The 24,746-nt window shown below is 45.4% G+C and overlaps 1 protein-coding gene across 2 annotated transcripts; it reads left to right on the top strand.

Annotated features, from left to right (window-relative positions):
- Window positions 1-467: 467 nt before the first annotated feature.
- On the top strand, window positions 468-24,074 carry LOC137377082 (uncharacterized protein C4orf54 homolog). 2 transcript variants are annotated; one of them, XR_010976359.1, is made up of 3 exons: window positions 468-4,822; window positions 14,497-14,628; window positions 21,661-24,074. XR_010976359.1 is itself a non-coding variant. In XM_068046362.1 (2 exons), exon 1 carries the CDS (start codon window positions 484-486, stop codon window positions 4,801-4,803), a length of 4,320 nt encoding a protein of 1,439 aa, XP_067902463.1. In that variant the 5' UTR covers window positions 468-483; the 3' UTR covers window positions 4,804-4,822; window positions 21,661-24,074. The 2 variants fall into 2 exon arrangements, 1 of the variants encoding a protein (XP_067902463.1); XM_068046362.1 differs by lacking the exon at window positions 14,497-14,628.
- Window positions 24,075-24,746: the final 672 nt, after the last annotated feature.

The raw sequence follows: 24,746 nt of genomic DNA, 5'->3' as shown, positions 1-24,746 counted from the left end.
CAAGAAGGCGACCATTCGGCCCATCGTGCAATTGCTGTCTCTTTGAAAACTGTCCAATTAGTCCCGTTGTTTCCCCATTATAACAAGGAATGTGCTTCCAAAAAATGACTGCATTGGCTGGAGGGCGCTTTGGGACATCCTGAGGTCCTGAAAGGCGCTATATAAATGCAAGTCTTTTTTCCCCTTTCATAGTCCTGCAAAATTACCCTTTTTCAAAGGATGCAAAATACTTATAAAATTCAGCACTCAGAATAAAAGATGCTCAAATAATTAATGCATAAAATGTGTGATTTCAACATTAATTGTGTTGAATTACTTTTGAAGAATTTATCCCCACGCCAATCATGAAACTTAAAGACTCTTCTCTTTGCAGTCCCTGCAGGAAATGCTCTCACTTTGCTGTCCGATCACTGACGGGAGACATTTGATTCAATGTCTGGCTGCTGACGTGACGCCTGCGACAGTGAAGCAGAGAATTGCCACATGCTTTGCCTTCATTTCTCGGTGGCGAGGGCTCGGCCCGCTGCTGTGAATGGGACTCTCTCTGCCCATGGCACCGGGGACTCGGTGCCCTCACCGCCCGTTAAAGGTCGAGGGGTCAGAGCCGTGTCGGGAGGACAAGTACCGGCCCCGTCCTCCCGTGGAGTGACCAACAGCGAGGCTGGGAACCGAGCTCGACTTCCCGGAGTGGTCGAAGGCACTGGCGGAGATCCGGCGGAGCGGGCCGGAGGCACTGGCGGAGATCCGGCGGAACAGCCCAAATCGCCCGAGGTGGAGAGGGAGGAATCGGTGAGAGTGGAGCTGGAGGCCGGTATGCGGAGAGAGGAGACCCCGGGGGACTCTCGCCGGAGTAACGCTGGCGGCGAGGAAACTCGGGCGGGAGAGAGTGGATCCCGCAGGCATGGTTTGGCGGACGGGTTCCCCGCCGAGTTTTCCGGCTATGATACCGCCGTGGGCTCGGATATTTCAGAGAGTTTTAGTGACTGTGACGGTGACAAACTGGGATCCGCCAGTGGGGCTGCTCCTTTCCACCCTTGTTTTGGACCACAGATCGGGCGCAAAGACGGCGGTGCTCAGCTCATTGTAAACACCGGGCGAGGGGAAAGTGACTCTTGCGAGCTGTTGCTATGGGATCATTTCCAGCCGTGCAGTAATGACGAGGTGCATTATATCAGCACCCAGGAAATCCAGCTGTTTGAGCTGGATCACGATGGAGATTGGGAATTTGGGATGGGCTCTGGTTGCTATGTGGAGGAGGGCAGCGCCCTGTATTCTTTGCTAGACAGCAGCAGCTCTTTGGAAAGTGATATATCAGAGGAAGGCTCCGACACCCCGCGGGGCACCAGTTGCGCCAGTGATGCGCCGCCCGGTGCCGGCGCAGCGGACGAGGCGCCCAAGGAAGAAATGGCGAGCGGAGAGAGTGTGGCGGACGGAGGGGGGCTGGCAGAGGGGCAGCCTGGCAGTGCCAGCCCGGCCGGGCACATTCGCTTGTCGATCAGGGCAAGTTCGCGGGCGGTGGGCGAAAATCGCAGCGACCAAGGAAAGGAATGTGGCTCCCATTCCCAGGAGGAAAGGGAGCAGCGTGTGTGCGGAAACTCTGGAAGATTGACAGTGGCAGCCAGTGCGAATGGCGCAACGCTGGCAGCGGAAAGCAATGCCAGTGGGCAAAGCAAGAGCAAAAAGTTTGACTATTGCAGCGGGACCTCCAGCGCTGTGAGTGAACTGGACGATGCAGACAAGGAAGTCCGCAGTTTAACGGCCAGGGCTTTCCGCAGTCTCGCTTGCCCCGGTGATGAATATCTGGACACTTACTGCGCCGGTAATAGATCAACCGATTTGTCATCACTGTCAGAGGAGAGCATTGGATTTAACCGCTGGGCCCAATATGTTGATGCTCAATGTCGCAATGCAATGAAGAAGAAAGATCAGACTGAATTTCCTGGTAAGAATGCAAAGGCAAGCATTGGGCCAGAGAGAGCAGGGAGCAACAAGGAGCAAGAGGCAGCAAGAGTGGGAGAATGGCAGCACGTACCCGCCAAAGGGTTAACTGTCACCGTTAACGGGAAGCAGGAAAACGCGGCGGGCGCAGAGAAGCAAACCGGCTCCAAAAGGCGGATCCAAGTGACTGGGAGATTTGAACAGGTTGAATCCAAGGTTATTACTTCAAGCGAGACTTTCAATTTGGTATCTGATGTCAAAGAGCTGCCGGTGGCCAGGAAAGGCAGCCAGAGGAGTGTTCCCCAGGCCAGGAATGTTCCAGGATCGCGTTGCGCCGATGGAGTTCGGGAGCAGGGAGGTGAGAGCGGCACAGCGGCCGAGGCAATGGAGAGCACTCAGAGGAAATCCAAGCTGGCCTCCAATCTCTTACAGAATGTCATCTGGAAGAAAATGCAATATGAGCAGGAGTTGAAGATGGAGAGGGGGGAGATTAGCGACACCTCCTTCGCCGCTCCACCCAGCCCGTCCGCCCAATTGCCCGAAGCGGAGCCGGGCCATTTGCAGAGAAACAACGGCAGCAAGTTCCCCGGCGGGAGCCCTGAGTCTTCCCCGGAGCCGGGCCAAGTGAGCGGCGGAGCGGCGCAGGGGGGCGAGCGGAGTGGCGCCGCGGAGAGTGGCCAGGGCGGCTGGTTGCCGAGCCAGCACAGTGCATTCCGATCGTGGAGAGAGAGTGAGGCGAGACCCCGGCTGGCTGAGGCCAGGGCCGCCCAGAGGGTCCGAGCGCACATTGGGAGGCAAGCTGTCAGCAAGCAAACCAAAATGTCCCATCTCTTCGTGCCCAGCATTCAGATAGCCGCGCCCAAAGGGGCAGAGTGGGCGGCGGCGGCGGGCGGGGACCGCGCCCCGCCTGAGGGAGGAGAAGCGGGCGGGAAATCCGCGGCATCCCGCCACCCGGATACAAACTGCCGATCGCCAGAAATCAGGATCCGACTGCGAAGCCGCAAGGACAAGGACATTGCCAAGTTGCTGACTCCCAATATAGGCTGGAATGAAGCGGCCGGCCTGCTGCAGGCAGCTGATGACAGCAAATACCAGGCATGGTTTGGAGAAGAGGCTCCGGGAGGCGAGGAGAACAAAAACAAAGCGCCTCACTTCAGTGTGCGGGACATCAGGGACAATGTTCACAAGCTGCACACCCCCATCCACCAGGTCCGCGATGTCAGGAAGTTGGTCAAAAGTTCTTACCACATCCTAACGCTGCAGGGGAACAAGGTGAAGAGCAGCGAGCAGGCCCCGTGCGGGAAAGGCGCCTCCTTACTGCCCATTGTCATCAAGTGTCAGTCGGTCAGCAGCAAGACCCTGGCCGGGCTCAAGCAGGGCCAGTCCACCGAGTGTCTGACGGAGGGGAGCGGCGGCCCGAGCCCGGACACCGGCATGAAGAACGGCTCGGTCTTCCCGCACAGGGCGTCCGGTCGCATTCCGCTCAAGGGGGCGGCGGCGGGCAGCCCGCCGGCGGCAGCATCGGTACCGGCACCGGGCGGAGAGAAGCAGCGCGGTACCGGCTGCAAGGTGGCCAGCAAGCAGCTGGCCCTGGAGAAGCTGACGGCCGCCGTTAAGACCATGGAGGAGCTGTACGTGTTCGATAAGAACGAGTGGAAGCGCAAGAGCGAGCCCGCTCCCGGCCCGCCGGCGGGAAGCCACGTGTTGTCTCTGATCGCCAGCGAGGAGGCCTCGTGCTCCTGCGGGGTTGCCAACCCCCCGGGAGACGCCCAGAGCCCCGGCCCAGCCAGGCCCGGCGGCAAGAGTACCGGCCCGCAGCTCCTCACCGGGGCCCCGGTGTTCCCGTCACCGTCCCACGTCCCTCCGAGCGCCGCCTCGTCCTCCAGGGAGTCAGTACCGGGCGCCAAATCCACGCCGCCGCCGCCGCCCGATTTTCGCTGGTTGCGGGCGCCGCGCCGCCAGTCCTTGGAGGAGAGCGAGAAGCAGTGTAAAGCGGGATCTGTGGTGCAAACCCCAGCGGCGGGGGAGAGCAAGAGCCCACCGCAACAACCGCTGCCATCCGAATACGGGAACTACCTGACCATCCCCATAAAGCAGCCGGCTGCACCCCGTGAACCGCCGCCCCCCGCCATCTACTCCCTGCCCCCAGCGGCAGCTGCCCCGGCACAGAGTTCGAGCCCCGAACAGCAGCGCGAAGCCTCGCCCGCCACCGTGTACCCACAGCGGCCGCCCGGGCTGCCAGCTCCGGAGCAGCCGAGCCCGGCCAAGGGGCAGCAGCTGGTGGTAGTGGACAGCCCCCCAGTGCCGTGCTTCCCGCCTCCGCCACCAACACAGCGCAAGATGCTGCTGGATCCCGCCACAGGGCAGTATTACCTGGTCGACACGCCTGTGCAACCGGCCCGCAAGCGCCTATACGACCCGGAGACCGGGCACTATGTGGATGTGCCCATGCCTCAGCAGCCCCTGGCCCCAGTGTCAGTGCCCATGTCCCCCATTGCAATAAACCCTGGTACCTATGGCACCACCTACATGATCTACCCTGGATTCCTACCCACGCCAGCCATGCTGCCCACTCTACAGACTCAGCTTTCTCGGCCCGAGAATGAATGCAACGAGACTGTGAAACCCAACAGTACTGTGAGCCAACAGAGTGAAGCCTATTACATGGAGAGTCCTTATTACTTCCCAACAGGGAAGTCCTTGAACCCCCCACATACTCTGACCTCTCAGCACATAACCAGGGCCTCTAAGAGCTTCTCAGAAGGTAAACCAGTGATCAGCATCACATCCCAGCCAGGGCCAAGAATTATTGCCCCACCTTCCTTTGATGGAACCACCATGAGTTTTATAGTGGAGCACAGATGAAAATCCTGGTACGCCAAATGTAAGTATGCATTTTTGAGTAGTGAGCTGTTGGGAACAATACAGACTGTCCCATTAGCTGAGGTTTAATCACGCAGATGTTTGGAATGCAGTAGTGAAGTCAAAATCTTCATACTTTCTTTTATTGGATGTAGTCACATAGTGGTTATATTAGAGGACAAGTAATCCAGAGGCATGGACTAATAATCTGGACGCATCAGTTCAGATCCCATGATGGCAGCTGGGGAATTTAACTTCCATTAATTAAATAAATCTGGAATTAAAAAGCCAGCATTGACTCTTAACTGCCCTCTGAAATGGCCCAGCAAGCCACTCAGGGCACTTAGGATGGGCAATAAATGCAGTGACGCCCATATCCAATGAATGAATTTTTTAAAAAAACTTTAATGAGAAGCTTCAGGGTATATTACACTATGAAACATCTCACCAACGGGAAACATCATGTTAGTTAGGAACATGAGTATGTCATTCAGCCCCTCAAATCTCTTCAATATTCCCTCCATTCAATTAGATCATGGCTGACCTGTATCTTAACTCCTTTTACCCACCTTGGTTGTGTAACCCTACCTTTGCCCAATAAAAATCTGTCGATCTCAGTTTTGAAATTTGCAATTGACCCCCAGCTATAACAGCTTTTTGAGGGCGAGTGTTCCAGATTTCCACTACCCTTTGTGCGAAGAAATACTTCAAGCCATTCAAGTAGGGGGAAAAATAGGAATGTACTGGTAGTAGGAGGCAGTATAGTCAGGGGGATAGACACAGTTCTCTGCAGCCAAGAGGGAGAGTCCAGAATGCTGTGTTGCCTGCCAGGGTTTGGGACATCTGATCAGAACTGGAGAGGAACATGCAGTGGGAGGGGGAGAGTTCAGTTGTCATGGTCCACGTGGGAACCAATGACATAAATAGGACTAGAAAAGAGGTTCTGCATAGAGAGTCACAGAGTTATACAGCACAGCAACAGGCCCTTCGGCCCACATGTCTGCGTCAGCCATCAAGCACCCATCTATTCTAATCCCATTTTCCTGTACTTAGCCCTTAGCTTTGTATGCTATGGCGTTTTAAGTGCTCATCTAGATACTTCTTAAATGTTGTGAGGGTTCCTGCCTTTACCACCCCTTCAGGCAGTGTGTTCCAGATTCCAAACACCCTCTGGGTGGTTGTCACTGGAAGCTACATATATTAATGCACAGGGCCCTGTACTTTGCAGACAGAAAGAATATGTACAAACATTGCAGGTGTTAAAGCTGAACAAAATAAGTGACAGCCAATTCGCTGGTTCATTCCTCAGGGTAATACCTTGACCAATCAGTCAAGCTGCCTGGTTTAAATTTCAAACAAAGCTTGGCAGTTAACTGTCAGTCACCGTAAACTGGTGCATTCTCCAGGCAACGCCTGTACCAATTAGAGTTCACTTGCCAACTAATCAGCACTCTCTTCTCATGCAGTATAAGTTGTTGTTTTCCCTTACATTGGTTATTTTTATGGATTGTCCTGATGAGTGCAAGACAAAAAGCTTCGGCAACATGTCTCTATTTTCAGCAATGCTCAAGTTTTGTACTACTAAATGACAATCTCTGGATTATTACCTGAGCCACAAGCACATTGGAGTAGTGTAAATAGATTAGAGAGTTAAATGCATGGCTGAAAGACTCATGTGGGAGAAATGGGTTTCAATTCATGGGGCACTGGCACCAGTACTGGGGAAAATGTGAGCTGTAACTATGGGACGATCTTCACTTGAACTGTGCTGGGACCACATAACTAGAACAGTAGAGAGGGCTTTAAATTCAATAGTGGGGATGAGGGATCAAGTGCGGGAAATGCGTTAATTTAGAGAGAGAGGAGAAGGCAAGAGAGCAAGGTAGCAATATGGGAATTGATAATCCGAGTGCGGCAGGTAGGGAAGATTGGATGGAAGCAAAACTGGTAACAGGAAGTAGGAAAGTAGTAAGCAAAATTAGAAGACAGACCAAACGAAGGCAAGCATCAAATAGGGTCAGAATGCAGAATAATGTTTAAAAAAAGACAAAGTTGAGGGCACTCCGTCTGAATGTATGCAGCATTCGCAACAAGGTAGATGATTTGAAGGCACAAATAAAGATAAATGGGTATGATTTACTTGTCATTACAGAGACGCAGTTACAGGGTGACCAAGACTGGGAACTGAATATTCAAGGATATTCGTCACTTAGGAAGAATAGGAATAAAAGGAAAAGTAGGTGGGATAGCACTCTTAATGAGGGATGAGATCAGTACATTAGTGAGAGAGGATCTTAGATCGAAGGATCAAGATGTAGAATCAATTTGGGTGGAGCTAAGAAACAGCGAGGGGTGCAAACGTTGGTGGGAGTTGTTTACAGGCCACCAAACAGTGGTAATGTTGGGTACGGTATAAATCAGGAAGTAGAGGTGCATGTAACAATACAATATAATAATAATGGGCAACTTCAATTTACATATAGACTGGGTAAACTCAATCACCACTAATGCTGCGGAGGATTTATTCCTGGAGTGTGTACGAGGTAGGTTTCTGAAGTAGTACGTTGAAGAACCAACTAGGGATTGGGCTATTTTATATTTAGTATACTGTATTGAGAAAGGACTAATTAATAACCTTGCTGTAAAGGAGCCTTTGGGAAATAGTGACCATAATATGATAGAATTTTACATTAAGTTAGAAAGTGATATATTCTGAAACTAGGATCTTAAATCTGAACAAAGGAAACTATGAAGGGATGAGGGGCAAGTTGGCTATGGTGGATTAGGAAAATACACTAAAAGATTTGACAGTAGACAGGAAATGGCCAGTATTTAAAGAAGTATTACATGGTCTACAACAAATATACATTCCTTTAAGACACAAAAACCCAACAGGAAAGATGACTCAACCGTGGCTAACAAAAGAAGTTAAAGATTGCATTAGATCAAAGGAAGTGGCTTATAAGGTTGCCAGAAAAAGTGGTAAACTCAAGGATTGGGAGCAATTTAGAATCCAGCAAAGGAGGACCAAGAAATTGATAAAGAAAGGGAAAAGATAATACGAATGCAAGCTAGTGAGAAACATAAAAGCGGACTGTAAAATCTTCTTTAGGTATGTGAAAAGGAAAAGATTATCAAGGACAAAGGTGGGTCCATTACAGGCGGAGACAGGAAAATTTATACTGGAGAAGAGGGAAATGGCAGAGAAACTAAACAATTACTTTGTGTCTGTCTTCACAGAGGAAGATATAGAAAATCTCCCAGAAATACTGGGGAACTAAGGGACTTGTGAAAATGAGGAACTGGAAGAAATTAGTATTAATAAAGAGGTAGTACTCAAAAAATTAACTGGATTGAAGGTTGATAAATCCCCTGGACCAGATGAGCTACATCCCAGAGTGTTGAAGGAGGTGGCTGTAGAGATAGTGGATGCATTAGTAGTTAACTTTCAAAATTCTCTCAATTCTGAAAAGGTTCCTGAAGACTGGAAAGTAGCAACACTATTTAAGAAAGGAGGGAGAGAGAAAATGGGGAAACTACAGACCAGTTAGTGTGGCATCAGTAGTAGGGAAAATGTTAGAATCTATTATAAAGGATGTGATAACGAGACATTTAGAAAATAATGATATGATTGGACAGAGTCAACATGCATTATGAAAGGGAAATCATGTTTGACAAACCTGTTGGAGTTTTTTGAGGATGTTACTTGTGGCATAGATAAAGGAAAACCAGTGGATGTGGTGCATTTGGATTTTCAGAAGACTATTGTTAAGCTCCCACACAGGAGGTTAGTAAACAAAATTAGAGCACATGGGATTGGGGGTAATATACCACTATGGAGAGTAGGTATAAAAGGGTCATTCTCAGGATGGCAGGCTGTTACTAGTGGAGGACTGCAAGGATCAGTGCTGGGGTCACAGCTATTCACAATCTATATAAATGATTTGGACTTGGAAAATGTAATATTTCCAAATTTGTTGATGGCACAAAACTAGGTGGGAATGTAAGTTGTGAGGAGGATGCAAGGAGGCTTCAAGGGGACTTGGGCAGGCTAAGTGAATGGGCAAGAACATGGCAGATGGAATATAATGTGAATAAGTGTGGTAAAACAGAAAGACAGAGTATTTCTTAAATGGTGAGAGGTTGGGAAGTGTTGATGTTCAAAGGGACCTGGGTGTCCTTGTTCATGAGTCACTAAAAGCTGGGATGCAGATGCAGCAAGCAATTAGGAAGGCAAATGGTATGTTGACCTTCATTGCAAGGGGCTTTGAGTACAAAAAAAAATTGCCCCTAGTGTAGGTAGGTGGTAGGAGAATTGAGGGAAGGTGGGGATGTGAGAGGGGGAAATGGGATTAATATAGGATTAGTATAAATGGGTGATTGATGGTCGCATGGACTCGGTGGGCCGAAGGGCCTGTTTCGGTGCTGTATCTCTCTATGGCGCTATGACTCTACATGAGTAAAGAAGTCGTGCTGCAATTGTATAGAGCCTTGGTGAGGCGGCACCTGGAGTATTGTGTACAGTTTTGGTCTCCTTATCTAAGGAAGGATATACTTGCCACAGAGGGAGTGCAACAGAGGTTCACCAGACGAATCCCTGGGATTACAGGATTGTCTTAGGAGGAGAGATTGCAGAAACTGGACCTGTATTCTTTAGAGTTTTGAAGAAAGAGAGGTGATCTCATTGAAACTTGCAAAATTCTTGTAGGGCATGACAGGGTGGATGTAGATAAGATGTTTCCCTTGGCTGGTGAGTCTAGAACCAGGGGACATAGTCTCAGAATATTGGCAGGTCTAGCTCTAAATATCCCAGCAGAGGCAATAGTTTCTCCCTATCTACCAGATCCAATCCTTTAATCATCTTAAACGCCTCAATTAGATCACCCTTAATCTTCTATACTTAAGAGAATACAATACAATTTATAAAGAATATAAAGTTGTACCTTGTATTTTGGATGCAATAACAGAAGTTAGCTAACCTCTTAAGACCCTCCCATTAGAGATGGGCCCACAGATTTACATTTTGCCCTACCTAATTTTTCCCGTCAATTTGTTCCCTTCCAATTGGAACCCTGTGACCAGTGGTGTACCGCAGGAATCGGTCCTGGGACCCTTGCTGTTTGTAGTGTACATTAATGATTTAGACGTGAATATAGAAGGTATGATCAGTATGTTTGCAGATGACACGAAAATTGGTGATGTCGTAGATGGCGAGGAGGAAAGCCTTAGGTTACAGGACGATATAGATGGGCTGGTAAGATGGGCAGAGCTGTGGCAAATGGAATTTAATCCTGAGAAGTGTGAGGTGATACATTTTGGAAGGACTAACAAGGCAAGGGAATATACAATGGGTGGTAGGACCCTAGCAAGTACAGAGGGTCAGAGGGACCTTGGTATACTTGTCCGTAGATCACCGAAGGCAGCAACACAGGTAGATAAGGTGGTTAGGAAGGCATATGGGATACTTGCCTTTATTAGCCGAGACTTAGAATAAAAGAACAGGGAGGTTATGATGGAGTTGTATTAAATGCTAGTTAGGCCACTGCTGGAGAAATGTATATAATTCTGATTGTCACACTATAGGAAGGATGTGATTGCATTGGAGAGGGTGCAGAGGAGATTCACCAGGATGTTGCCTGGGTTGGAGCATTTCAGCAATGAAGAGAAATTGGATAGGCTAGGGTTGTTTTCCTTAGAGCAGAGAAGGCTGAAGGGGGACCTGATTGAGGTACACAAAATTATGAGGGGCATTGATAGGGTAGATAGGAAGAATTTTTTTCCTTTAGCAGAGGTGTCAATAACCATGGCGCATAGATTTAAGGTAAGGGGCAGGAGGTTTAGAGGGGATTTGAGGGAAAAGAATTTCACCCAGAGGGTGGTTGGAATCTCGAACACACTGCCTGACGAGGTGGTAGAGGCAGGAATCCTCACAACATTTAATAAGTATTTAGATGAGCACTTGAAACGCCATAGCATACAAGGCTACGGGCCAAGTGATGGAAAATGGGATTAGAATAGATAGGTGCTTGATGATCAGCATGGACACGATGGGCCGAAGGGCCTGTTTCTGTGCTGTATGACTCTTCTGATAGAGGTCTTTTTAAAATTATGAAAGGGTTTGATAGGTTAGACATAGTGAAAATGTTTCCGCTTGTGGGAGAATCCAAAACAAGAGGCCATAAATCCAGAATCGTCATTAATAAATCCAATGGGGAATTCAGGGAAACTTCTTTACCCAGAGAATGGTGAGAATGTGGAACTCGCTACTACAGGGAGTGGTTGAGGTGAATAGTATCGATACATTTAAGAGGAAGCTGGATAAACAGAGGGAGCAAGCAGTAGAAGGAGATGCTGATAGGGTGAATTGAGGAGGCTCCTACGAAGCAGAGACCAGTCTGAATGGCCTGTTTATATGCTGCAAACGTGTACAAGGTCTGATGCAGACTGCAGTTGGAGTATTATGTGTAGTTCTGGGCATCCTATTATCGGAAGGAAACCAAGATGATGGAAAAGGTGCAGGAGTAGCAAAGAAAAGTTTACAGTTAAGTAGAGAAGCTTGAGAAGTTAGGACTTTCACACTCGTAATGAGAGGATTGAGGGGGGTTGGAATCTGGTGGAGATCTTCAAGGTTATGATGAGGTAAATAGTGATGGACGCTTTGTATTAGTCAGCAAGATGGTAACAAGGAGGTAAAAGTTTAAGAGAAGCACAAAAAATTATTTAAAAAGGAGACTAGAAGAAAGCTGTTTACACCAGGTGTTGGAATGTGGAATTCTCTGCCACGAGCTGTCACTGAAGTAGAGTTCATAAATTCCTTTATAGTTGTCTGAAAGAAAATAGAACAAAATAAAACCTTGCATTTATATAGCACCTTCCATGACAGTATTATATTCCAAGTGCTTTACAGCCAATGAAGCACTTTTGAAGTGTAGTCACTACTGTAATATAGGAAACACAGCAGCCAAATCACACACAGCAAGCTCCCACTAACAGCAATTTCATAATGACCAGATAATCTGTTTTTATGATGTTGATTAAAGGATAAATATTAGCCGGGACCCCAGGGAGAACTCCCTGCTGCACTTTGAAATAGTACCGTGGGATCTTTAACATCCAGAAAGGGCAGACAGCTTTAGCGTCTCATCCAGAAGGCAGCACCCCTGACAGTGCAGCACTCCCTCAGTACTGCACAAGAGTGTCAGCCTTAATTTTTTATTTTGCTCAAGTCCTGGAGTGACTTGAACCCACAACCTTCTGAGGCGAGAGAAAGAGGGAAAAACGGAAGAGCACGACGAGCTAGTCGGAGAGGGGATTGAGATAGGTGGAGAAAAAACACTGATGCAGATTAGACAGACTAAATAGTTTGTTTCCGTGCTGGAATATTCTGTGATTCTTCCATTATTCCTTCCTATAATCCCATTTTGGGCCAATATTAATCCTTCACTATAACAATTTTGTGGCCATGTCTAGAATGTTTCTTTTAAATGTATTCATCTCTCTACCTCTCTCTTGACCATACCAAAAAAGTCTCAAAAATCTAATTTCTTCAGCAGAGCTTTCTGTCGCATTTTATAATCAATCGACTCCATTATGAAACACCTACATTTTCTGAATTAAACGGTTTAGAAACATAATGAGGTTATGGTCATTTTTGTCAGTAAGCTAATTCAGGTATTATAGTGGAATAAAATATCTGCTGTGTGACTCTGCTGTCTCTAATGGCAACAATTTCTTGTATTTATATAGCGTTTTTAACATAATAAAATGTCCCCCAAGGCACACGAGTGTTAATAAAATAAAATTTGACACTGAGCCACCTAAGGAGATATTAGGGCAAATGGTCAAAAGCTTGGTCAAAGAGATAGGTTTTAAGGAGCATCTTAAAGAAGGATAGAGAGGTTTAGGGAGGGAATTCCAGAGCTTAGGGCCCAGGCAGCTGAAGATATGGCCGCCAATCGTGGAGCAATTAAAACTGGGAATGCTCAAGAGGCCAGAATTAGAGGGGCGCAGATATCGGAGGGTTGTGGGGCCAGATAGGGGTGAGGCGATGAAAGGATTTGAAAACAAGGATGAGAATTTTTAAATTGCGACATTGCTTAACCAGGAGCCAGTGTAGGTCGGCGAGCACGGGGGTTGATGGGTAAACGGGACTTGGTGCAAGTAAGGACACAGGCAGCAGAGTTTTGGATGACCTTAAATCTATGGAGGGTGGAATGTGGGAGGCTGGCCAGGAGTGCGCTCGAGTAATCAAGTCGAGAGGTAACAAATGTATGGATCAAGGTTTCAGCAGCAGATGAGCTGAGGCAGGGGTGGAGATGGCAACATCACGGAGGTGGAAGTAGGTGGTCTTAGTGGAGTGTAAATATGTGGTAGGAATTGCCTGCGTTTAACCTCTGGATAATGTTGAGTCAGATATCACAATACTTTGGTGCAACATTCTTGTGCTCTTGTAGAATTTATAATCCTCAAGCATATGGAGAGTCAGAAGATCTGCTGTTTTATGACAGGAACATTATAACCAGGTAATGCACAGTATATTCAATATAACTAGTGAATCTCATACCATAATGCTCCTGGTAAGTCAGATAATGAATGACGACAGGAGCTTTATTGCATGTAGCACAATAGGTTTTTTGCACCAAAAAGCAAAATGCTGGAAATTGGAAATAAAACTGAAAATGCTTGAGAACACTCAGTGTCTGTGGAGAGCGAAAAAGAGTTAATATTTTAGGATGACGACCATTCATCAGAACTGGGAGAAGTTTGAGATTTAACAGTTTATAAACAAGCACAGAGCCAGGGAAAAAGGCAGATAATTTTCTGCTGCTATTCTGTGATTTTGATCAAACGGAATTTAAATCCTAATTGCCTGACATGAAGTGGAGTTTAATCGCTGCAGAAGGGGGAAGTTCGCAGTTTGTAAATTTATGGCTGCACATCAGAAATAACGCAACAACTTACACTTATACATTTGCAGGAGCTGGTATATTTACAGCTTCTGTATGAAATGGCTGAGCTTTCTGTATTTTTCTTACAATTGGTGACAGCTTTTGAGCAGTGACCTCTGAAGTGTGACACTTTCAAAACATTTCTCGTTGGAAATAATGGATTGATACAATTATTTCTGATCTATTTTTAAGCTGGCTTGGATAGTGGTAGTTCAGTTTGTACAAACATTACTTACTTTTCCTGCTAGCGGTGCATCACCGAACATATCAGAGAGTTTTTTATTTGTGTTTGGTTTAAGGTGGTGTAAAGTTTAGTGCAAGAAATCCAAAGAGAAAGTCAAAGCTGGGTTGTTGTGTTGCTGTAAATAGCTCCAAGCTGCTTGCCCTATCTAATGTTAAGCACTTTCAAAGCTGTGCCAAGTAACCAGTTGTTGACATTCAAAACAAAGTTGTTGATCACTGTGTCATAAATATGAAGTATTTACAGCACTGAAATAGGCCATTCGGCCCAACAGGCGGAGGTTGACACAGTGCTTATGATATGGTTCACTGAGGATATGACCCTATCAACATATTCCTTTCTCGCTCATGTGTTTATCTAGATTTCCCTTAAATGCATCTCTGCTATTTGCCTCAACTACTCCATGTGGTAGTGAGTTCCATATTCTCACCACTGTCTGGGTAAAGAAGTTTCTCCTGAATTTTCTGTTCAAAGTATTAGTGACTATCTTGCATTTATGTCCTCTAGTACTGGTCTCACCTGCAAGTGGAAACATCTTCTCTACGTCTACCGTACCAAACATGCTTCCTCACACCACCTCTGAACCGCCTCACTTCAATTTTAACGTTGTGCGCCTTGTTCTGGACTCACCCACTGGAGGTAATAGGGTAGATAGAAAGAAGCTATTAATTCCCTTAATCTTATGCACTTCAATTAGATCACCCCTTAATCTTCTATACCCGAGGGAATACAAGCCTAGTCTATGCAACCTGTTCTCATAATTTAACCCTCTATGTCCTGATAACATACCGGTGAATCTGCACTGCAGCCTCACCAAGACCCATACAATTCTTCCTGAAGTGCAGTGCCCAGAACTGAATGTAGTACTGGAAACGGAGTCTTACCAGAATTTTATATAACTGAAACATAACTTCCTCCCCTTTTTATCCGAGGCCCCTTGAGGTAATGGCCAACAATTGGTATATCCTGAGGATGTGAAAGGGGCTACATAAATGCAGCGTTTTTTCAATATTATTCACAAACTGTTTAGTATTTCAGGTTCTGTGAAACGTTAACTCTGTTTCTCTCTTCCTAGATGCTGCCAGACCTGCTGAGTATTTCTTGCACTTTCTGGTTTTATTTAAGATTTGCTATTGTGGTTTATGACCTTGTGTGAGCTACTTAATATAGGAATAAGAGGAGGCCATTGAGCCCCTCAAGTCTTGTTCCACTATTCAATTAGATCTTGGCTGAGCTGTATCTTAACTTCATCAACCCACCTTGATTCCGTAATTGTAATACTAATTGCCTAATAAAAATCCAACAATGTTAATTTTGAAATTTTCAATTGACCCTCAGCTTTGTGGGACAGAATTCCAGATTTCTACTACCCAATAACTAACATGCACCATAGCACCACAGCCTTATAGCTGTCATTTCAGATGACCATTTTGAATCAAAATATCACTTAAATAAAATGTTAAACCCCTACTTTTCAAATAAAATAAAACAGTATTTTTTTAATCGGAATGAACATTGTATGTAATGGGTTCAGGTTGTAAATTATGAAAGAGATCTTCGAGCATTTTCTAACTAGTACATGAAAGGGAAAATTATGTTACTGTCCTGAAATCTCTTTGTTCTCTTATTGCCATTTAACATTTTGCCAAGGGTGCCTATTTCCTAACCACAAACCTGGTTTGCTGTTGCCAGAGTTTTTGGTCATGCTTTCTTCTCCGCAACTAACCATTGTACAGTAAATTGTTATGCCAATATTTCTTATTCAATTTTGTTATGTCAACTTCACAGTGTAGTTGCATGCTCTGGCCACTAGGCGACTGAGTTTTTGAAGTTTCTCCCAATTCTGTTGCCATCTCGACAAAAACTTGTATTCATCAACTGACCCCCCTCCCCTGCATCCACAGTTGATGCTGTGAAAATGGCAACTAAAGTAAAGAGATATATTTAACATTTAATGTAGAGCCAGGAGAAGTAAGCATGCTCCACAGTACCCCTGTCGCTGTGATCCTAGTGGCCAGAACACTCAAGGTGCTATCCAACCAGAGCATTATATGTTACTTATTTGCATAGTTCTATGTCTTATGTATTTAAATAGGTTGTGATCAGATGAATGGGTGAGATTACTGAGTGTGGGTGGATCAAAAATCTATCTAACTCAGCCTTGAATATATTCAATGACACGGCCTTTCCAACTGTTTGGGGAAAAGAATTACAAAGATTTACAACCTTCTGAGAGAAGAAATTCCTCTTCATCTCTATCTTCAATGGGAGACCTCTTATTCTGAAACTATGCCCCTTAGTTCTAGACTTGACTAATCCAATGTACTCCTAGCTGGTCTCCCACATTCTACACTCCTTAAACTTGAGGTTATTCAAAAATCTGCTACCCATGTCTTAACTTGCACCAAGTCCCGTTCCCCTATCACCCCAGTGCTCGCTGACCTACATTGGCTCCTGGTCAAGCAACATCTTGATTTTATAATTCTCATCCTCGTTTTCAACTCCTTCCATGGCCTCGCCCTCCACTATCTCTGTAATCTCCTCCAGTCCCACAACCCTCCCAGATATCTGCACTCCTCTAATTCTGGCCTTTTGTGCATCCCTGATTTTAATCGCTCCACCTTTGGTGGCTGTGCCTTCTGTTGCCTAGACCCCAAACTCTGGAATACCCTCCCGAAACCTCTCTGCCTCTCCACCTTGCTTTCGTCCTTTAAGATATTCCTTAAAACCTACCTCTTTGACCAAGGGTTTGGACACCTGAACTTTTGTGGCTCGGTGCCATACTTTGTTTTATAATGCTCCTGTAAAGTGACTTGGGACATTTTATTAGGATGCTACATAAATATAAGTTGTTATTGTTGTAGATGCCCTCTCGAGCGGAAACATCCTCTCAACATCTACCCTGTCAAGACCCTCAGAATCTTATATGTTTCAATAAGATCACCTGTCAGTCCTCCAAAATCTAATGAGTATCAGCCCAACCTATTGAACCTTTCCTTATAAGACAATCCCTTCATCCCAGGAATCAACCTAGTGAACCTTCTCTGAACTGCCTCCAATGCAAGTGTATCCCTCCTTGAATCCTTTTGAGGTCCTGAGCCTTTTAGTAAGTCCTTCTCCAACGTTCACGTCCTAATCTACTGTACACTGCAGAGCTTGGATGTGTACCCGGGTGGGATGCTGTGGAACACTCCTATAGACCCCGGGGTGGTGGAATACAATACCTTTCCAGCTCTGAGCAACCTGATCCAACAGTATTAGTGCAAGGAGTATCTAGAGATCTTCGGCAGAACTTTGGGAGTTAAATCGGGTGGCAGTGGATCAGGCACCGTTACACATACCCATCTGAATTTCTTGCCCATTGCTGACAATGGAGAGGAGTATCAGACAGAGTGTATCAACCCACAGCTGCCTATTTTATACCCCACCCGCTGTATCCAAGGGGTCAAAAGTGTGTTCCATTGGCATTTATTCTGAAATTAGTGCTCACTTCGTATGCCACCAACCCTGGCACAAATCCTGCATGTGATGCTGCTCTCATTAGTTTCAGGAATCTCCTTGCGATCTATTTGGGTATGTGTATGTCAGTCTGCTGTACCACAGAATCGATGCACCTCTATGAGCCACTGCACTTTCTCTTGCAGGGTGCCTGAGGCAACTCAGCAGATACTTAAGGTGCACCAGTTGGTGCGCAAAGACCTGCAGTCCATTGCCCAGTGTGACTGACACTCACTCGCCAATTCCCTCTTTAACCTTAATGCTCCATCGCAAAGTGAGTCAAAGCTTTCCAAGTTTTTGTTAACTACATGCGGAGGCTGACACAGTGCTTATGATCTGGTTCACTGAGGTTATGACTGCAGCTGCCCAGGCAGGAGCAACCTCCTTGGATCACAGTTTATTTTAAACCGATTAACACCTCCGCTAAAACAGCAGGGAAGAGAAAGCTCAGATAAGCGCTTTAAAGCATTTGCAAGTTAAGTTTTCCATTCATAGCTTGTGTCTTTTTTGACCAAATGTTCAAAATACTCCTCTGTCTCTCTCGATCTATCTATATCTCCCATTCTAGAGCTACCTACAGCAAGATGGGTCCAATGACTGCCTCCTCAGCTGCTATTTCTCTATAATGACAGGACAATAGGATTGGGCCAAATACCTCCGATTGAAGAGCTAGCACCAACATAGGCACATTGGGCCAAATGGCCTCTCTCTGTGTTTCTACGATGAGTGTGGGCTCGTCTCCAGAGTGAGGCTGAAACTCACAAGCTTCTGAATCTGAGACGGTTGTGCTACCCATTGAACCACAGCTGTCGTCTAAGTAAGCAATAATGCAGGAACAGGTCATCTGGTGACCCTGTTATTCAGGAATGTTGGTGGCGCTGGAATAAAATGTATAAAAACAGGAACAAACAACTTTGAGGTATTGGTTTTCATCATAACGATTATGCCCCCTGAATGACATCCATAACAGACCCAGCCCTCTAATAGTTTAACTCTGCCATCGCAGCATCTGGTTGTAGTTTTGAACAAGCCCAATATTTATGTATTATGTTACCATACACAGCAGGTTACTCCAAAGATTGACCACTCTGTCCCGCATACTTAATTTACTGATCACCGGTTTCCATTTATGTTTCTTGTTTTCTGATGTACCCTGAAGTGATAAAACCCACTTTTATCTCCAGGTCAGTTTTACGGGTGGGCAAGAAACAAGGTGGGTCAGAAACTCACTCCTGAAATGAGGGCCGGTGTATTAACAACATCCGTGTCTTCATTTAAAAACCGCCGGAAGACTTCCCACCTGTTCCGTGTGGGAAGCAACAGGATACCGCATGACCCGGAGGCTGTCTGTCGATAGCAAGTGGGTGGGAGGATTACATGGAAAAAGGGGCGTCTCGCATGCAGGATAGGGGAAGGGAGAGGTGAGAGCACTTTGGGGGAAGCTTGCACCTTCCTAGTGGGGCCCAAACAACAGCACCGACTTGCATTTATATAGCACCTTTACTGTAATGTCCTAAGATGCGTCACAGATGCCTTAAAAAGCAAAATTAGACACGGAGCTACATAAGGAGATATTAGAGCAGATGGTCAAAAGCTTGGTCAAAGATGCAGATTTTAAGGAGTGTATTAAAGGAAGAGAGAGAGGTGGAGAGGTTTAGGGAGGGAATTCCAGAGTTTAGGGCCCATGCAGCTGTAGGCACGACCACATGTGGAGGCGTGATTAAAATCGGGGATGTGCAAGAGGCCAGAATTAGATGAGCTCAGAGATGTCGGAGGGTTGTGGGGTTGGAGGAGGTTACAGAGATAGGGAGGGGCGAGGCCATGGAGGGATTTGAAAACAAGGATGAGAATTTTAAAATGGAAGGTCAGTGAGCACAGGGGTGATAAGTGAATGGGACTTGGTGCAATTAAGGACACAGGCAGCAAAGTTTGGATGACCTTGAGTTTATGGAGAGTAGAACATGGGAGACCAGCCAGGTGTGCATCAGAATAGCTCAGTCTTGAGGTAACAAAGGCATGAATGAGCTTGTGCCTGCCCTACATCAATAGTTCAGTCCTAGCTGGAGTATCTTGTCCAGTTCTGGGCACCACACTTTAGGAAGGACATGAAGGCTTTGGAGAGGGTGCAGAAGAGATTTACTAGACTGGTTCTAGTGATGAGGGATTACAAGAGCAAGTGGGGGTTATAAAGGAACCAGTAAAGAAACGAAATATCTAGAAGAGACGTAAATAGTAAAGCCAGAATCATTACCAGTCTCGCTGTCTGAAAAAAAATGGGAGCGATGGTTATAATCTGAAGTTGTTGAAATCAGTTTTACGGCTGACAAAGTGCCCAATGCAAAGATGAGGAGCTGTTCCTTGGGATTCCACCTAAGTTGTTTCAACACAGCTACTTTTCACTGCTCCTGTAAGACTTCTGGAGTTCGGCTTGCTGCCTGAGCGTAAAACTTGTTTCACAAATTTCCCCCCCCCCCAGCCTCGTTATATCGCAGAGATGAAAAACAGGAGGCATCTAAAAGGGACAGACAAATCCGCAAGGTTAACTTTATACCCAGGTGGAAATTTGAAAATCCAGCTCCTTAAATTCCATTAGCTCTCGGGCTACATGTTGGATAAACCTTTGTTACGGCGGCGCAGTGGTTAGCACCGCGGCCTCACAGCTCCAGGGACCCGGGTTCGATTCTGGGTACTGCCTGTGCGGAGTTTGCAAGTTCTCCCTGTGTCTGCGTGGGTTTTCACCGGGTGCTCCGGTTTCCTCCCACATCCAAAGACTTGCAGATGATAGGTAAATTGGCCATTGTAAATTGCCCCTAGTGTAGGTAGGTGGTAGGAAGTATGGGATTACTGTAGGGTTAGTATAAATGGGTGGTTGATGGTCGGCACAGACTCGGTGGGCCGAAGGGCCTGTTTCAGTGATGTATCTCTAAATAAAATAAATAAATAAACATGTCCAGATGCCCATCAAAGCTATCTTTATCTGCTGTCAGTGACAAAGTGAGCTTTGTTTACTTTGCCATGGGAACCCAGGCGTCTGCCAGATAGTGGTTTCCCACATGCTGATAGTTCACTATTTAATGGACTTACTCAGCTTCCTGGTAAAACTGGTGAAGGTCATTTCTCTTGTTGATCACAAATACGGATAGCTGCAGAATAAGACAGGGATTTCAAGTGACAAGAGAAAACACATTGCATGGCTACGGGTAAGGGAGTGGGAGTAGCTGAGTAACTCTTGCGGAGAGCCAGCATGGACAAGAAGGCCTGAATGGTCTCCTGTGCTCTAACCATTCTATGATTCTAACAAACCAATTGAAAGGAAGGGAAGAAATTAGGAGATGAATTTCCCCCCCCCCACCCCAAAAACAAAAGAGTGGGGGAAAAAACGAGTTATCGAAGTATTCACAGATTATTAAAGTCAGCAGGAGAAGTTGATAAGGCTGTTTTCTTTTCTTAAAAAAATGGATAAGGGATACCGAACTATATAAATAGTGTAGTAAAAGCAAAGAAGTTTTGCTAAACTTTTATAACATACCGGTTAGGCCTCAGCTGGAGTATTGTGTTCAATTCTTGTGCAGCACACTTTAGGATGGATGCCAAGGCCTTGGAGAGGGTGCAGAGGAGATTCACTAGTGGTGAGACTGACGAATCTGGGATTGTCCTCAGAGCAGCGAAGCTTCTCAATAGAGGTGTTCAAAATTATGAGCAGGTTTTGGTAGATGGGGAGAAACTGTTTCCACGGGCAGGAAAGTCAGTAACCAGAGGACACGGATTTAAGGTAATTGACAAAAGAACCAGAGAGGAGATGAACAGATTTTTTTAATGCAGTGAGTTGTTGTGATCTGGAATGTGCTGCCTGAAAGGGCGGTGGAAGCAGATTCAATACTAACTCTCAAAAGGGTACATACTTGAATGAGAAAAATGTTCAAGGCTGCGGGTGGAAAACAAGAGAGTGGGACTAATTGGATAGCCTGTTCAAAGAGCTGGCACAGGCACGATGGGCTGAATGGCCTCCTTCGGTGCTGTATGATTCTATTCTAATGTTGTACTTTCTATAATTAACCATATATGATAACGACTTTGTTTTATTCTATTTATAAAAGTTAATATGGATTGTCAAATATAGATACAGTAATGCAAGGTATGAGACTAACTCTGGTATTATCTATGTTTATTTAGGAGGAGATGAGGATGAAGAGTGTTGTATGAAGACTGCTTTACAATGCAAAACAACTACTTAAAACTTCCTTAGGATTTTCCAGTTCTCAAGTATAGTTATGCGTGTTTAAAATAATTTCTTTACCGTTCAAAAGAAAACAAGCAACTTTTTTTTTGGAAGCATGTATATCTATTTTATGCCGGAACATTCAGTGCCCTTTTATTTTAACTACTGTCAACACTGTATGACTGTGCTTTTGCTCGTCATTTTGGTATTAAAAATGGTGACTGGTTTGTCATTGTAGTGAACCTTGATGGCATGATGGCACTTTGATGGTGAAAGGGTTAATTGCAGTGAGTCACAGATAAGCTAGCATTTGACCTTAAGGCATCTAAGAATAATTCAGTGACCCTGCTTGAATTTGTGCATGTTTGACACTTGCAATGGCAGAGTGCTCAAGAAAATATTATTACTGTCCAGCCCTAATTTTCTCTCTCTAATAAACTGTGAAGTTGATAACTCCGTAAAGGATAAAGTTATCAAATTCATAGCAATTCCACCAGATCCATACCTCAATTCATCCTCTTATTAAAGTTTCAAACCATGTAACAGTCTCTAGTATTTAGGCTGTGCAAAAGAAAAGTAACCTTCAGAATAGATTTCATACAAATATTTGATTCAAGTTTTCTGACTCTGAATAAATCTAGATGGCTGTTTACTCATGATTTTGTGACAAACCTACTTGTATGATAGTGATTTAGCTTGATACTGCTTACATTTTTAAGAAAAGACTTATGTAAAGTAAAGCAGATGGTTCTTTGAAGTGCTCATTCTCCAACTGTAATCCAGTGTAAGCGCACCTACTGGTTATCTGTTAGCAGACATGGGCCCCAACACAGATATGAAAGAAGTAGTGCACATTACGCATAATGATAGAAATTATAGCAAATTGTAACCCCCAGCCTTTATTTCATAGTCTTCTGTCCCCGGCACACTGCCATTTAAAAGTTATTGGGCCAATTTTATGCATTGCACTCTCACCCGGGAGTCTCATCCTGCGGGTGCAAGTTCATGTCCCCGTGGATTTCCATCTGTTAAAATTGACCCATAGTATATCGTGCAGAGTGCACCTGCAATTTCGTGACGTACACACCGTGGCACAAGACTTCGGCTGGAAGTGTAACGTCATAAAATCCACTCTCGTCAATGCACCCAGCTCCAGCCAAGCAATAGGAACCTGCTAAAAATCAGGAATTCAAAGCAGTGTTTTCAATCAGAGAAGGGCACAAATCACAGGCATAACCTAGTCAGGTGTAACTTGTAATTTTACAACCCAGGATTACCTTGTTATTGTAAAGTATGCATGTGGTTGTTTTCATGGTGTGTATAGATGATCCTCTCTGGCCTTTAGAGAAGGTCCTGGTGCTTTGTCAAATATAGAGCCATCCCGTTTACAGTAGTTGCATTTGCAACAATTCTCAGGGTTTCTATCAATACCATTTGCACTTCTACAGTACAGGGATATAGATAATCTGTTACACGCCACGTCAACCAAAAAGACAATGTCTTACTTTTTTTGAGACGAATATTTCAAAGTATTCAGCAATCAACATTGTCCAGCTATAACTTCCCCTTGGTGTAGGCACAGAGTTCTCAAGTAGATGTTGTTCTTGCCCCACTGGTGCTGTTAATGCTGCGGCTAGAGTGTGATGTAGAAAGACACCAACTGCGCAGGTTCAATCCCCATACCGGCTGTGGTAGTTTATGGAGGCCTGCCTCCTTGCCTTGCCCCATGCATGTGGAGTGGTGACCCTCAAGCTATACATCACCAACTGTCCCTCTCATGGGGAGAGATGCCTGTGGTCCTTTGGGACTATGGCTAGAGCAACAGTATGGCTGTGCTGAGAGGTAGAAGTGGGATGGGACAGCAACTTGTAACCCATGCACCAGTTACACTGCACAGTTTGTGATCATGTAAACAGTTTCATTGTTTAACATTGGAGCTGATGATACCCCAGAGCAGACATTCCTGACATTCGAAGGGAGGGAGGGTACATCGGGAAACCTCAACCTACATTTGCTGATTTTCCATTAGCTTGTTAAAAGGATTTCCCAACTAGTGTTGACAGGAAGTATGAACTCTGCATTAGAAGTGTCCATGGACTCAGCCATACACCCCCAAGTAGGATGGCGATGCATTTTCAAAGGCTGTCGGGTGATCAACTAACAAATTTTCCAATAGTTCAAAATTTAGGTTTAATATTGGCAAACATTTGGTTAACCCAGAGGAGATCTGCTGGAATGATATGAAGGATGAGGGACTTCAGCTATGCTAAGAAGCCAGAGAAACTGAGATGGTTCTCTTTAAAGTTGTCGGTTAAGGGGAGATTGAATAGAGATATTCAAAATTATGAAGGGTTTTGAAAGGGTAATTAAGGAGAAACTACTTCTTAGTGGTTGGTGCGGGGGGGGGGGGGGGGGGGGGGGGTGGGGGAGGGTGTGGTCAGTATCCAGAGGACATAGATTTAAGATAATTGATAAAAGAACCAGAGGGGAAATCGGAACCTTTTTTTTACACAGTAAGTTCTTGAGATCTGGAATGCACTGCCTGAAAGGGCGGTGGAAGCAGATTCAATAGTAACTTCCAAAAGGGAATTGGAACTGTACTTGAAGGGGAAGAATTTGCAGGGCTATGGGGAAAGAGCAGGGGAGTGGGACTAATTGGCTCGTTCTTTCAAAGAGCCAGCACAGGCATGATGGACTGAATGGCCTCCTCCTGTGCTGCATGATTCTATAATTCTATCCCAAAATGTACACATTTTCTGATTGCATGCTTCTGGCAGATGAGAATTTCACCAGCAGTGCAAACTAGGAAGATTAAGTTGTGTATATATGAATCCCATACAGTAGGTTCAATATCCCATCTGCTCCCAGTATGAACCATGTTGTTAGGAAACACTTCTACGTGCAAAGTTTGACACTCTCTTCCACAACTCTTAATTTGTTTGTTGAAATATTTCTGCGTGATATGTGTTTGAAAGCCTCAAAAGTGGTTACTGACAGGCTGTAAACAGGTTTGTTTCTTGCCCACGGTTTGGCAGTGACT

The sequence above is a fragment of the Heterodontus francisci genome, chromosome 1, assembly GCF_036365525.1.
Source record: "Heterodontus francisci isolate sHetFra1 chromosome 1, sHetFra1.hap1, whole genome shotgun sequence".
NCBI lineage: Eukaryota > Metazoa > Chordata > Chondrichthyes > Heterodontiformes > Heterodontidae > Heterodontus > Heterodontus francisci.
This window is presented reverse-complemented; position numbering and strand designations above follow the sequence as displayed.